General features: G+C 38.1%; 1 protein-coding gene across 1 annotated transcript in view; it reads right to left on the bottom strand.

Annotated features, from left to right (window-relative positions):
* The window catches only part of xpo4 (exportin 4), a 58371-nt gene that overhangs the window by 34410 nt on the left and 7255 nt on the right, over positions 1-16706 (bottom strand). The window contains exons 3-6 of the mRNA XM_024286773.1: positions 15965-16106; positions 15452-15590; positions 13198-13314; positions 12965-13118 (exon numbers count right to left, since the gene is read on the bottom strand). Of these exons, the coding sequence (XP_024142541.1) occupies positions 12965-13118; positions 13198-13314; positions 15452-15590; positions 15965-16106 (552 nt within the window). The remainder of the gene's footprint in view (positions 1-12964; positions 13119-13197; positions 13315-15451; positions 15591-15964; positions 16107-16706) is intronic.

Genomic DNA, 16706 nt, shown 5'->3' with positions numbered 1-16706 from the left:
TAAACGCTTTTCAAGACCAAAGCTGCCCCGTCCTAGCTCTCATTTGAAACACGCCGTCTTCAGGCTGAACTCATCTCTTTTACTAGAACCCTTGAAGTAATTAAAATGTTTTTACAGCTTTCCTCTTTATCGTTCTCCTTTTCTCTGCCTTTTCTCCAGAAAACAGCCTCCTCATTGAAAAACTTTCTCCACATTCACTGCAAGCATCTCCCAAACCACCGACACACAATATCTAATTACACAACCACAACACTTCCCGTCTTTCTCCCAAACTTCCAAAAACACATGCACGACAAGCTTTTTCACAAGGTCATCCAGAGCGGACCTCTCTCTCTGCTGCACCCTTTTCCATGATGAAAGCATGTCACACACCCACAACGCGCCGCACACATCAATCACATTTTCTCGCTTCTTCGCCACAATCAAGCGCCCCCTTTTCATCCCCAAAAAACCCCTTACCTCATGATGAAAGCCACATGCTCAAATAAGATCAGCTGACATGCTTTTCTGTGTACTCATCGCCGAATGTGGTGAGTTTTGCCGCTTTGGAACCGGAGAACTGGAGCAGGAACCGCTCATTTGGATTTGACCAGACGATTCTCTCGTTGAGTCAATGATTCTTCCAATTATCTCTTAATTAGATAATCAAACTCCAATCAGCAATGCTTCTGATAAGACATCTAGAACAAGGAAGCTACTAAGCCCACTGAAAACCCTTTATAGACCCACTACAATCATCTTTTGATCCATTTTAAACACATTTCTAATGGTCTTTTAGATGATTATGATGTTTTAAGCCAAAACTGACCAGTTTTCAAGGACATAGTTTCTGCAGAGCGGCGGTAGTTCTTTAGAAATTCACCTCTGAGTTGAGGGTGGCACCATGCAAGCTTGTGGCCCACCCAGCATATTTAATGACCGCAGAGCAACCCAACCCCCACTTCCCATCATCCATCTGTTTATACTCTCTCCTGCTAGCTTACAGCCCCTCACGCCCCCAACCTAACAGTGGTCCAACAAAAATGGCGAGCAATATTGGAGATATCCAGCCATAAAGTTTTGACAAGAAAAAACAGACATACAGGGACTTATTTTTTCTACAAAGCAATATTTTTATCTGATTCTAATTAACAATTATTTCAATTAAAAAATACTCAGAAATACAATTTTAATTTTCTATATAAATGTTCTCCACCATCAGCAAAATGTCACAAATAAAAAATAACACAATAAAAAATTGTTTTTATCAGCGTGAGTATTTCATGAGAAAAAAACCCCAGAAAGTTGATTAAATGGTGAGCTTAAATTGAATTTGAAGTGTTTTGTTTCCTACTTGTCCTCGTTTAACAAATGTATATTGTTTTAGGCTACACTTGACTGTAAATTTTATTTTTTTAATTTAAGAATTAAACATTCTGATGCTTAGCCTTTCTTTTAAATGTTTAAAACATCCCAGTTTTACTTTAAATTTCAGCACTTGATGCTTTTTCACAAATTTGACAGGAGAAAAGAAACACCCTACAATAGTTGCAGTAAATTTGACTTGTTGCTAAATAAAAACAGGCAGACGTAGCTCCGGGACAACATTTTACTAATTATGAATTCTGGTAAAAACGTAGAATGACATGGGTCAAAGGAAAGCCTTAAAAATGTTATCTTTACACTTAAATCTAAAGAGCAACGTGTAAATGACAAACTCAACTTTAATATGTTTTAGATTATTTTCTCATAGCACTAAGAGAGCACAATCCAGTGTTGAGATAAACCTTTTTAACTACAAAACTCTTCATCTTAATTTGCTTCAACTGAAAAGAATTTACTGATTTTGAGGAAACAAACACTCAACACTCGACATTTCTGACAAATTACATTTCCCTAAAGCAAATTTAAAGATTAATTAAGGTCCTTAACACATTATTATGGTCTGGAAAAAGTTTCATTTTAGTTTAAGTTATTTTTTTTTTAATCTTAAAGACGATAAATAGTCTAAATTCCTACAGTTATATAAAAGTTAGAGCGGTCTTCTAAAAATGTTTGTTTGAATAACTTTTTATCCTAAAGCTATATTTAATTCCAATTTAATTAATTTACTGTAATTCAAAGAAACTGAGCATTCTTTGAATGTAAAGAGTAATTTTAACACATGCAGGACGTCACCCACAGAAAGCCATATCACTGCTCTGTGGCTCGGCGACAGCAGAGGGCGGAAAATTCCTGAGGAATGCCTGATCAAAGCCAAGCGGCGACGGTAGCCGGGAAGGTCACGCATTCCTCAGACGCCAGCCGACAGTCACTCCCCATGCACATGCCCCACCACAACACGCCATGCCACACGTTTGGGCACAGAAACCGCCACCTGTTAAAGGACTGTGTGTGTTTATAAATGTTAGTGTCTGTGGGTGCAAGAGAAGCTTGGCTTTCAAGTCTCAAAATAGTCTGAGTGAAGAGGAGAACATCTCACTGAAGACAATGCGGAATTATAATCAAGGGAATTTACTCTTGTGTTTTTTACAACAGCTTTAGCCATTTTATTTTCTTAAACCATATTAAAAAGAAGAACATTGGAAAAAATATTTTAGAAGAAATGTTTTCATCTTTGTAGAAAACACCTAAACATCCACTGACACACAAACACTTCAGGTCCTAATGCTAGAAAAGCTCTTACATGAGCATAAATGTATAATTCAGAATCTGAATAAGAGAAACTAGAAGACTAAAAACTCATTAAAAAAATTTAGAGGTGGCGTTTTTTGTTGGCTTCATCTCCACAGGAACCATTTTGTTTATTATTTATTGATTATATACATGGGGTGACAAAAGATCTACATAATTTTTAGAAGAATTGGCAAAAGTGAATTTTTGGATTTCCTTGACAGAGGATTTTGTTAACCACACCCAAACTCCTAATATTGATTGAATGATTGATCTGGTTTATTTCAAGAATCGATTGTGGATTTTACAGGTAAAAAAAAAAAAATGTTTTTACCATTTATTATAGAAACAATGAAATGAATTGATTAGAAAAAAAAACATAAACAAAGACTCAGTTATTTGATTAATTAAATATAGCAATTATTAACTAAAGTCAAGTAGAGCTTGACTGATTTCTTGAAAAGGAGTGGGAATAAGCACATTTATATAATCCTGCCCCTACGTAGTTACTTCATTTTATGGTTTTGGATAGTTTGATAATTTAGTTCTGATCAGATCAAGTAAAGATTTGTACAAGTAACAACATTGAGTGCTTATTGATTATTAATTAATATCTTTGTATGTGTCATATTGTTTCATTCAGCTTGAGCCCAGGATTTATGCATTACATTTTCACTATATTCCAGTAAAAATTGTTCAAGCAACAGAAAAACAGCACTGTTCCAGGCTCACCACTCTAACGCCATTCAAAATCAACATTTAAAACCAACACCGTTTCCCCAACTAGCGAGGAGTTAGAAGGCAATAGATCAAAATTCCTGAGAGGGCTTTAAATTTGTAGAAGGTATTAAAGGCATTTATATATATATATATATATATATATATATATATATATATATATATATAAAAGATGGCAGCCTCCTCCAGGGGTCAAAGGTCAACACCATTTCTGTTGTTACTGGTGGTGTATGTGTGTGAAGTTTTGCTTAAACAAAAGTTTAAGTCCGGTGGCCATCCCATAATATCAAACCCCTGTACATGTGTGTTTTGGTTTTGTTATTGGATTTTGATTTTTTTGAGTCCTATAAAAGATTTGAAAAGAGTGAACCTCTTCCATTTGGGATTTTTCCCAACATCTAACGATTCGTCAGTGTTTGCAATAAGACGTTTACCTTTAAAGACAGCATGGAAGAAATGTCTAGTATTTTTGGAGACAGGGTTGGGACAGTAACACCAGAGTCGATGTTTCAAAAGCACCAAACTCATGTGGAAGAACTGCAGTGCACTGAAAAAAGAGCAGGGTTGCACAAGCAGCTAAAAATAATGAACATAATGCAAAAGCTCCCAACGTTACCCATGAAACCAGAGAAGAAATTCCCTCGGAGGCCAATCTGCTTCCAATAGATTACAACAACATGTCACTGAAAATCATCCATCAGCTAAAGTAAAACACCACAAAAACAGAACTGAGCTTTTAGTGAAATGGGAAAAAAAATCTGCATGAATTAGCTGTAAATTCAGTTTATCTCAAACGATAAAGAAGTCAGTCTATATTAAACATGATCTTCAAATCTTAAAAGAAACTTTATAAAAAGGAGAGCACTGTTTTTAACCTTAGTGGTTATAATAAACATCCAAGATAACTACAGACAGAGTGAATTTGTGTGATGTTTAGTTTTAATATTTATATTTGAACATTAAAATGAGGCATAGAAAAGCCAACATTTCTGGCTTCAAAAGAAATGTATTTTTTTTCCCAACAAAGTGGACAACATGTTCTTAAAGTGACAAAATAATCCATTCTTATGACAGGAATAAATATGTGGATGAGTTTCTTAAAATTGACTGTAATTCTGCCATTTAAATATATTAATAAACTTTATTTTTCTCATATATATTTTTTTATAATGCTCTTATGTCTGCCTTTAAATAATTCTGAAAAATGATTGTATTTAATGTTTATTTTATGATTTATTGCTGCAAATGTTTGTTAAACTAGCCTTGTATTTCACACTTCAAGATGCATACACTTCTATTTTGTTTTATCCAAAAGGCAGAATCTCGGAAAAGCCAGGCCTCCGATGTATAATCACCAACATGTGTCCAATGAAATGCTTTTATTGGACACGTGTATGTAATTTGTGAGTTGTTTTGTCTTTAAAAAGCTTGCTCAGCATTAAAAACTGTGTGAAACTAAATCCTGTTGATCTACTGTAAACTCAAACACCTCCAGATAAAAAAAAAACAGGTGACACGTGAAACTGTAATCACAGCTACACTTTCCATTCTGAAACAGAAGTACACACTTTGTGTGTACATGCCGCCGGGATGAGTAATGTACACAGAGTGACGCCAACATGTGGTTGTGGTTTGATGCGATTTTAAAAAGAGCTCACCTGCTACTATCTGCATGGTTCCAACAGGCTCAAGAATAACTAACGTGGAACGTCCGTTTTCACTGCGCTGCTAAGATGTAACACAGACACACAATGGTCAGACGCAAAGTTTCTTACTTAAATAGTGTTTTTCACATGTTCTTGTGGCATTTTTCTAATGATGGATGAGAATTATACAAAAAATTAGGTTAAATTAGCCTTTCAAAGTATTTGTTGAAATTGTGAATCAGCTTATATGTGACGTAGGAAATATGCTGGGCGGATCACAAGCTCCATTCTGATGCATTCACGTACATCCATGTATGTCAGAGAGCTCAGTTATGGGTGAGAGGAAGGGGGGGGCTGGGTTGCTGCACGCCAACCCAAAACTCAGAGGCGAATATGAACTCCTGCAGCTCTGCAGAAACTATATATTAAAAAAAATTAAATTCTGTTTTTTTTTTGGTCTTCGCTAAAAACGGCAAAATCATAATTCTTTAGTCCTCATAATTCTTTTTTTCTCTTCAAGGCGCACGTCATTACATAGGCTGTGTTTACGCTGAGCGCTGAGGGGGGTGCAATATTTTCCTAATGCATGTATCACAAAATAAAGAGTTGGAATATGAGAATGTGAAGTTTATTTAATAATTAATATTTTTGGTGCTTTTCAAATATATATATATATTGAAAAACAATGCAAAATTTGTCGCAACTTTCACAAAAGCTGCCGTAACATCAGCCTTTTTAGGCAACAACAATCTTAAAAAATGTGCCACAAAATCCTGGAGGGTCTGATATAACACAAATAATGTCTAGTTAAACAAACATGGGGAATAATGTAAAGACTAAACAGCAAAATTACTTTTCCCTGACTTAAACACAAAGAAAGTACATTGCTGCAACGAACATTTACAATAAAAAGCTGCTTAAAACAGCTTTACTAAACAATGTAATTAGTTAACTAACCAACAGAAATATTTATTTTCTGACCTTTTGTTTTCTTCCATAAGGGCAGACTTTAATCATAGGGATCAGACATAAATGTTGTTTTCTCAGAATTGAAGATCATTTCATGGTTTTTAAGGCCTTATTTTAGTCAAATTAAAATAATTTGACTCTTAAAATTGATGATCAGTCTGTTATAGCGTAATGAACATTTTATCTTGTGTTTTATTAGAGTTTTAAAGTTTTACATTTCCTTTAGTTTAATCTATTTAATCCATTTCATTAAAGTTTGATAAGCATCCCAACAGGAACAACAAAAAAGTTAAAGGTTGTAAATAAGTTAAGTCAACACAATATTAGTGTTTAATCTCTTGAAACAATGTTAAAAACTTAAGTTCATTCACATTTTAAGAGGTGGATTAACTGCTATGTAGCAGGGGCACTGCACGCGAGGAGAAGGCGGAGCATCTGCCGGCGGCGGTGTAAAGACTGCAGCGCTATGCTAAGGCGCGTGGCTGGGTTTAAGTGACATATCCTGCCTGAAGTGAGTCCTGCAGCCCCGCCATGTGAAATAACAGTCCAAGAATACCTCCTCAGCCCCCCAGCCATTCCTTCCTTACGTCCTTCCACTGTTTGGCTCCTCATCTGTTAAGACAGCAGCTGTCGCCGATTCTTACTCCACTGGACTCAACCAATAATAAAATAGCCTCCAAGGCTGGGCTCTTAATTTGAAAGAAGAATGATTAAGGAAAAATTAAGACTCACTGCACCTGCTGCTGACTTAATAAAGGGTGCTGGAGTGAACTGTATAAGCTATTAAGAAACAAATGCAAAGATGCTCAAATGACTGACAGGTCTTCCATCAGTGTTTTAATGCGGTTGTTTGTTGCCCCCACATTTGTTTAGACAGTGGTGGTTGTAGATTACAGGTCAGGGCCAAGGCAAGCATTGATTTACTCCTCCCGCCCTAATCCCAACCTTAACCTGAGGGCCACAAAGCTCACAGACTGACCCCAGAGAGCAAAAAGGAGGAACCTGAGACGAGTCTGGACAACTGCTGGACTTAAAAAATCCAACAAAATACAACAGATGTGCCAGATAAGGCATGACCTGAAATTCCTCACAAGGTTTGTATTATATCATGTGGTTGATGCTTAAAGACTGCAATGTAAATAATGATTTTAGTGTTTTTAACATGTTCTTATAGCATTTTTTCTGATGGGCGATATATATAATCCAATATAATAGACCCATGAACGTCTTTGTTTTTCTCATCTGAACTGGAATCTGGATCAAAACTGTACGGCTGGATAGCTTCAATATCGGTCGCCATTTTTGATAAACCGCTAATGTTAGCTTGGAATTGTGTGGGGCTTTAAGCTAGGAGGAGAGCATGTAAACAGATGGTTGATGGAAAGTAGGAGCTTATTCCACAGCTACAGTCCTGTCCACAACTCAGAGGTGAAGTTCTTGAGAACTAGTATAAAATCTATGGTCTAGGAAATGACGGTCTTTTTTCCATTTTGTCTAAAAATGGCAAAATTATAATTAAAAGACCATTGAGAATGCTTTTACAACAGATAAAAAAATGACAGGGACCTGCTGGAACTTTACATTTTTATTTAGCATTCTCAGAGGGAAAGTGACTTTTTTTTAAAGCTCTCTAAAATGTTTCTTGATTAAAATATGTAAAGAGATTCAGTGTTGGTAGCAACAAGTGACACAGACCTTTAAAGATGCAAAGCATTTTGGCTTCACCGGTCTATAACAGTTTCTATGAAATAAAAACAATCTTTAACATGCAGGTTTGTTGAGGTTCCATCACTGATCTTCTGAACTGCGTTCTGTTTACAAAGCTTGTCAAAAGTTGGGGGTTGACTGAAATTATCTCTGTATTGGTTGACAAAAAGAACCTGTACAACATAGACATATTAATGATGTGATTAGATGTAGCGTAGCAGTATATTTCTCCAGCTGTTTGTATTATGTGAATTCTAATAATTAGTTGCATATATCTATGCAGATGTATGGATATGCTGTGTGTGCGCAGGTGGGGGGTCTTTTATGTGTATTTACAGACTTGTTCTCTGTAGGACAGATGTCTGGATCAATGTGCTCCATTATTACTACAAATGCACTTTTTAACTCAATACTTTTAAAAAATCTTTTGGAGTAACCCCTAAACTTTATGCTTTAATTAAGCACATTTATGTTATGAAATGTAGATATGCCTTTTTATACAAACAAATTATGAAAGAAAAACAATGTGTAATAAAAAAAAAATAAAGATCTGTTTTGACCAAATATGAATTTGCACAAAGTTAAAATGTTACTGCTTTTTTGTTGCTAAAATTAGCCTAAATCTAGAAGACACAAGTGAAAAACAAGAATTGTAAAGAAAGAATTTGTAAAACTTAAGACCCATAGAAGAGCTTAAAGTGAACTGTTTAGTGGGAGTAAAACAGGCCTTTCTACCTCCTAGCTCAGGCTTGTCCAAAGTTTGGCCAAATGTTTAAATTTCCACCGGCCTCAAGGCTCCTGTCATTAAATCAATAAGATGTGGCCCCAGAACTTCACAAGAACTACAAAATTCTCGATTGTGATTGGCTAAATTCTATTAAAAGCCGTTGTAAATCTGTGGAGACAACCTGTGGTTACTTGACCTTCAGAGCCTTAAAGGTCAAACAAGATGGACAGATTTGTTTCAGTGATCAAAACCACAGTTTTTTACTTCTAAATAAGAGGATTAATTTTGTAATTTCCTGTTTACAAGATTTAAATGTATAAGCTAAAGCGTACATTTATTTATGAATTATATTATATTCCATATGAACCCAGATTTAATGACAAATGTTTTTTTACAGATAACATTTGGGCAAAAATGTATTTAAATCGTTTTTTTTCCCTGTTAAAAACTAGATCCCATTGCAAAAATATTTTTAATAAAAAGTTCATTTGTGTCTTATGAAAATATAGAGGTTCAAGGAACGCCGGCTGATGAGTTGGCCCTCAAACATTATTGCAAACACCTTGGACACCCCCTGATCCGCTGGACAGAGTTCAGGAATGATGAATAGTTTTCCCTCTTTTGCTTTGTTTACAGGGTCATAAATGCCTGACCAAGCCGTTTGTGATTTGTCATTTCTGCTCCTATTATTTTACTCCCATAAACTGCAACTTTGGAATATTCTGCAGCGAGACTGACGCTGAAGGTGATCTGTGGAGGACACAAACATTCTCTTCCCTAAAACAGTTTGAAGCAGCTCATTTAAGAGGACTCTGCATACCAAAGACAGGAGCCACAAACAGAGGTTAATGCAGGATCACTGAGACAGCTGTGGCGTTTACGGCACCTGACTGCCGCCACAGCCCGCAGGCCTGACCACGACCCCGGCCAGAGTCAAGCCCCGTGGTGAGTGAAGAGCTTCGCCCAGAGAGCTGGGGAGTCTTCAGTGTAGCACAGAAGAGCTGAGGTGGAGTCATGGAGGACAGAAGAACCGAACACTGCTGGATCCATTATGAAGACCGTTCTGTGAGAGGAGGCTCCTGTCAGCTCTGTAGTTAGAAACCCCCCCACATATCTCAGTCATACGAGTCCACATCACATCGTGCCGGCACGGGCAAGTGCTAACACTAAGCCCCGCCCCTCCCCCCAGGCCTGAGCATTAATCTGCTCTCCTTTTCAACAAGAGCGCAGACGCTTTAAGACTTCGGACACACACGCTGAATTTCAAGGAGAATGCCACTTGATCCAGGAAGCCATCAGCTATTTTTATGGGCTGAGACAGTAGACAACATTTATGACAACTCAACATCAAGAAACTCAAGGACTACAGCTTTATTTGTAGTCCCTAAAAAATACCCTTACGTAGGGCGGGGTATCGCCAATAATTTCCAGAATGGATTTGATTCGATTTGTCAGAGCCTGGATCGATTCGATTCCAATTATTTCAATAATTTCGATCCACTCAATTCAATTCAATTCAATTTAATTTAAAGTTTTCACGGTTTACACATTTAGACACATTTGTTTAGAAATACATCAATAATCTAAATATGTTTTGAAAACATTCATATTAATCTGATACAGTTCACATACTGTAAAAATGTATCAGTGAAATATTAATGAGATCATTAACACCATACAGTGTTAAGGTGCAGTCAAACTGAACACAATTCGCGTAGCAGATGTGTTCAGCTTTAAAGTTTAATAAATGGTACAGGGACGCTCTGAGATTAATTAAAGTCACGCGGCGCGATTTGAGCAACCGGCGTAGTGTCAAGGTCTGCAAGCAGCTCGATTTGAGCGGCAAGGTACAAATCGAGCAGTACAGCCAAAATGTAGATACCTGAAGTTTGACAGGTCACCACGATTCATCTGCCAGTCATGAACTCAGCTTTAGGCACATTAAATTTTTGGTAACCCAATCAGCGGGGAAATACTAATCCAATACGTGCGTTTTTGTGGCGGTTCTGTAGCTGCAGCCAGCCTCCCGGAGTTCAGCGGAGCTCGCTCAATATGCCATGAGAGAGACAGCCTGCTCGGGTCTCCTGATCTGTGATATTTTCCTTATTTTCTTGGAGATAATAATAAAAAAGATACCCCCCCAGGCATACAGCCTTCAAACTCCGTCACAAAGGACACCACAGAAGCAGCTGTCATCCAGAGTGAGATAGAAGCCCCAGTACCGAGAACATTTTTGAAGGATTTTAATTTTTTTGTAGAACTCACAATAAATAAATCTGATTATGTGTCTTTTATTCATTGGGAGTGTGGGGTGCTTGCGCCCCGGCTGCGTCGACGCGCATTTGGGGGGCCGCTTTTGGTGGGCGGTCCATGTAAAGTAGAGCAGAATTTTACATGCGTTTACATGGACTTTTCATTGGGGATGGCCGCTGGAAAGCGCCCCGACGCAGCAGGTGTGCGCACCCACCCATATCTCTTTGAGTCTACAAACTATCTGGTTGGTCACCTTTCACAATGATGTCAACTGTCAAATTATTATAATACTTAATAATTTGATTTGAATCACTTTTAAGCTCACTGTCCAAATTAAAAAGATGATGCAATAAAACCCAAAGTCCATAAAGAATCAAAACTACTAACAATTTTAAATTTACTGGATCTGATCTGTTGGTGTTTGCTGAAAAGACTTAAGTCAGCTCAAATTAAAGCTACATTCTCACCACTCACAGAAATTCATGTCCAAGTGGGCACTTCCAATGAGAAGTCCATGTAAAGCTGCATAAATGCACGTTTTGGGCTTCTGTGTTCAGGCACAGCTGGGCTCTATGTACAAAACACACAGCCATTAAATGCACGTTGCAAGTTTTGTAGTGACGTATGAATGCGTCCTTTCTAACTCACAGAAGTCTCAACTGTTTCAAAACCGATAAAGGAGGAGAAATCAGTGACTGCAGTTTGTTCCCAGTTGGAATTATGGCACCAAGTCTTTGATCTATTGGAATAGAGCTGTGAAAGAAAAAAGCCTGGAGCAAGATTTGCACCGCTTGCCAGACATGCGCTGATAAACAGTAGAAAATGAAAAAGAAGCCCTTCCCTTCTTGTCCAGTGTGAACACCATGGGCTAAAAGCTCGTCAAAGAACTTGCATTTGCCTGAAACCTTGGTGTTTTAGAAATAATTTAGACTTGAATGGAAACAGTTCCACTGACTGAAATGACTGACTCCTCTCCCATTTGCATCGCAAACAGGAAGTACTCACTGGCTTCAAGAAGTCAAAATCCCAAAGACTTCTACTGAGAAATAAAAAGCTAATATTTAGTCATTCTTTTTGCCAGAATAACCGTTCTTGCTCTGATAAAAGCTTTTTTTTAACATATTCATGATAATCTTAATTATTTTCATCATATGTTTTGGGGGGGTCAAGTTATTCAAGTAACAAACTTACCAATCAGATGCCTCAAAAGTATGTGGTCTCACAAGTGTTCAAGGCGTTTCTAGATTCTCCTGAACCCACTTTCAACAAGCTCACTTCTGATTGGTGAGAGAGGTTGCCATGGAAATATTGACTGACTGACTGCGACCAATCACAGACAATTTCTGACTCCAACATGGCAGCTTCCATATCACAAAAAATGGCAACTTGATTGACTTTGTTGGGTTGATGATGAAAGGAAACTGTTTTCTATGAATGACCCTACACTCACCAAGTCCAGTTCTTATTTACAGTCAATGATTTCAAAACCCTAAAATCATAATATATCATCACAAACATCACTCCACTCCTTCCTGCTGGCCAAACTTCAAAAACACCCAAAACATTTGGACTACAGCTACAATAATCCAGGAAAATGCAACTATGCAAAGTGGAAACCATGTATGTACATTAACTACAATAAACTGCCACCTGCCTTAACCCAAAACACAGAGGAAGAACAACTGCTCTCTGCTTTCAAATCCACTCAGCACTTTTGCGACTTTAAACTGTTATCTGAAAATTGACGCCAGCTACTCTTAGACTTGAAAGGACGCCTTGGAGAACGCACACACACATCAAACTGAGCGCGCCCGGCATGCCAAGGGGAGCCTGACAAGTGTGCTGTTGGAATGATGCTGGGCCGGCCACACAGACACCTCTTTGAAAATGATACAGGGCTCTGGCTGGCACCGAGCTCCACTCAAGATCCCCCCCCCAGACGGGCCCAGAAGATGCCAGGCTGCAGGGATTTAAGCCGTAATGAGCTTTAGTTTACTCAACAATGCAACCCACTGCAAATAAATCAAGGGTGTGTGTACAAGAGAGGAACTACAAAGCAAAAACGATCAATGTCAGCATTTCGTGTACAAGTTCCAGTAAAAACATTCAAAGAAATAAGTAAGTGTGCATGAAAAGCACCGTCCTTAATCTCCTCCCTGATAAAATTCTGGGCATTATTTGAAGACAAGCAGATTCTTAACTTAAAAAACCAACAGCATTTATAGCATCCTACTTCATTTCAAAGAGCAAAGTGACTCGAAACAAAGGATATGATTAGGAGGCAGGAAGTTCCAGCTGAGCACCTGATTGGCCAGAGACAAGAAGCGCTGGAATACGCAGGACATCTGAGCGTTGAGGTTTTCTCTGCGGTTGAACTCCTGCAGCACCTCCATGGTCATCATGAAGATCTGGCGCAGGCCGTCCTCCTGTGGGGAAGAAGATGAGGGATAAGAATGGGTGTTAGATGGTAAAAGATGGAGTCATTCGGACGAAATGTGAACGTACCTGGAACAGACGCTTGCAGTTGCCGTGAAACTCCATGCTGAGGCCGATGCTGCTGGTCTTACTGGAGCTGGAGAACTCGCTGAGGAGAGCCGTCAGGATGGAGCAGGCCAGAGTTTGCTGCAGAGCAGAGGATTGTGTTGTACACAAATGACACTCAGATTCACGAGAGAGGACAAAATAATGTCATGTCTGTGACATTACTAACAGAAAAGGCTGCTGCGTCTAAGAAAAGCATGGGGGAGATGCAAAAGTAATTCAAACAACTGTAAAAAACTGAGAAGAGTTCTTGAAAACAAACAAAAAAATCAAATCCTTATCTAAAAAAACACTTATTTTCTGGGTTTTTTTTGATTGCGAGGAAAAAACAGTTCAACAGGGTGAAAAAAAATCATTTGTACAAGAAGCATTGTGAGATTTCTGGCATGTATTCCTGCTCTGTTAACAACAGCAATAAGAACACAACGATCAGCCCGGAGGATTTCTGATCTGAGGCTCCATCTGCTGCAGGGAACGGGACTTTACAAGCACCAATCAGCAGCTGGAGGTTTCACTAAAAAAATAGAAATAAAAACATGGAAAATCTACAGCCATTGTTCAAATGGCCTAAACAAGTAAGTTTCCCAGGAATGAACAGTGTTCTAGTGCATGTCCCGCCTCTTAAATGGAGCTGAACGCAGCATCTGTTCCAGGTTTTCCTTTAATCACTTCTAAGTGGGTTGATGGATTTTAAAGTCAGCACCTAGAGATTCAAGAATGAAGGTTATGTGGAACAACTACAAAACTATATAACATACCTCTTTTATTTTACATAAAATAATTTTTTGGGATGTTTTTTAACTTCTCAAACTACACAGATTTATGGGAGGAGAATCTGCAAATCATAAATGTATTTTCTTGAAAGAGTTCTTCACTCCAAAAATATCAGAGCAGCGTTTTTAGAAGTTAAAGGACACTCAGCAGTCTTTTCATGTTTCATGACTGGTTTTGGAAACTTACAGAGCCCCCTAGTGGAGTAAGAGGTTACTTGAGAGGAGAAAGAACTTGAATTTAAGTTTTAAACAATAACACTTTGCATATTTATTATTGACGGATTTATTGCAATTTCAATTTAAAAAATGCGATGATCTAAATATGTTAAACCATGAGGACACATGTGCAGTATATGTCCAAACTCTCACTACTCCCTAACCCAGGAGTGGGCAAACTTTTTGACTCGTGGGCCACAAAGGGTTCTATAGTTTGACACAAGTGCCGGACCAGGAGCAGATGTGGAGTGTTTCTCTGATCTACCTCATAAAAGACAGAAATAACATCGAATTTGGATGCATTTGGATTGAAAATGAATATATAGGTATATTTTAAAACATAACTTTATTTTACCGTAACTTTCAAAACTGTGGCTTTTGTTTTCACTTAAGTGCCAATTGCACTGATGGATTGATGTCCCTCAAGGAAAACACAAACTTAAAGAACTGATGCGTTCATGTGGTGTTGAAATAATCAGAAAAATGACTGACTGAGAAAAAACACACACATGAACATCAGAAAAACAACAATTCTTCCCATTTCTGCACCTAAAAAAAAGATCAATGTATTTGTCATTTATGGGGAGACGCCAGAATTACAGGGAAAATAAAATATTCATGAGGATTATCAGTTTGATTTATTCCAGTTGAACAGCCACCCCTGTGCTCACCCCTAGAACACTAAATAGTGCTGTAGAATTTCAAAGAAAGTTGGTCAAATGCTCACGACTTTTTCTTTCTGAAACACTAAATATGAGATCACCAATTTCCTGAAGTAAAAACCTAATAAATATGAACATTTTTTTAAAAAACTTTAAACATTTTTTTAAACCGCTTCAAGAAAGTAGCTCATGGATTTCTGACACTTGATCAGAGACTCCGCATGAGTCAAGAATGAGGTGGATGTGATGGGGAGAATCCATTTGCTTTTCAAAATAAAACTTCCTTCACAACCAGATTATAAATAAAGTCTAAAGAATGCAAGTCATGTTTTTTCTAACTTTAGACTCCAGAACCATGACGGTACCGGTCGACTGGTTTAAATGACTCTGGCTGCTGTCGCTGTGACAGGTCATCTGCAGACGCTCAGGTGGACGAACAATAAAACGCTAAGCAGGTGATTGTGAGAGTTTGTTGGAGTGTAAATGAACAATAGAAAGTCCATCATGGCGTCTCTAATGTACAGACACTGAAAGCCCACATGCATAATTAAAGAATTTCTGTCTCACCACTGTGGGGTTCCCGCTGCTGATCAGCTGCCCCACTTCATGAAAGATGCCTTTGCAGCTGATGCTTTTGTCCAGAGAGCCTCGCTTCACGATGACGGCGACGGCCAGCAGGATCTGCTCACGGACGTACTTCTGCAGGCTGAAGAGGAGGAGGAGGGAAAGTTTGAGATCAGTTTTTAGGTTTAAATTAGTGAAAATGCAGGTCAAGTGTTGCCTGTCTGTTGAAGAAAACAACATCTAACATAATCTGTGGTGTCAGCACTAAAACGAAGGCTTACAGAAATCCATCAACAAGAAGATCACATACTTTTTAACATGTTGCCCTAAAGCAGACAGGTTTGTCCATGAGCCGGTCCATGTTTACCTCTCTTACCTCTCTGTCTGTAAAACCTTACGATTTGAATCAGCTAAAAATTAATTAAGCACAAAAGATTCAAACTGAGGGGTTAAAAACAACAGAGGATCACCAGCACACATGCTGCGTAAAGGTGGTCGTCTTGGAGGTTTACATACTTGGGTCTCTGTAAGACGTAGGTGAGGAGGAACGCGCGCAGAGACTCGATGCTGCTCTTCTCCAGCAGGATCCATTCACGCACCACGGCCTCCATGATGGCTGTGGCCGCCTGGAACAACACATAGTCCACCTTGCTGGTCTCTGGAGAAGAAAAAAAACCACAACAAAGTTTTAAAAATGTGTTGATTCTTCACTAATAAAATTATAGTTATGAATGGTGTCCATTTATTCAAATGTGGGCCTTTCAGCCAAAGTATTGCTATATAATTTTTTTTTACATTACAAAGCTTCATCTTACTGTTTTTTTTAATCTCTTTAAAAAGTCTTTCTTAGCTTGGTTTAGCTGGAATATTTTATTGCTGCCGAAGGGCTGGGGGAGAACAAAACACTTCTACATAAGCAGTATTTTGCCATTACAGTGATTTGGGTTTTTTGTGACACGCTTGGATAATAATGGGTGAGGAAATTATTTTAGCTTGGGGGCCACAAGGCCTTCAGGGGACTCACCTACCTTTGCCTAATGGTAAGTCCACACCTGTTTTGTACATAGAAAATACAATCTTTTTCAAATGGCATTTTTTCGTCTGCTCACAACTATTCGATAAAGACATACTCTAATTAGCTTAATTTTCTTTATAAATGTCCACCATCAGGAGAAAAATGTCACAAGAACAAGTTAGAAGCACCAAAAACACAATTGTCATCAAAGTGGGCGTTTATAATGTATAATGTAAATATTCA

The sequence above is a fragment of the Oryzias melastigma genome, linkage group LG21 (assembly GCF_002922805.2).
Source record: "Oryzias melastigma strain HK-1 linkage group LG21, ASM292280v2, whole genome shotgun sequence".
NCBI classification, from domain to species: Eukaryota; Metazoa; Chordata; class Actinopteri; order Beloniformes; family Adrianichthyidae; genus Oryzias; species Oryzias melastigma.
Note: the sequence above shows the minus strand (reverse complement) of the source record. Positions and strands in the feature narration are given on the sequence as shown.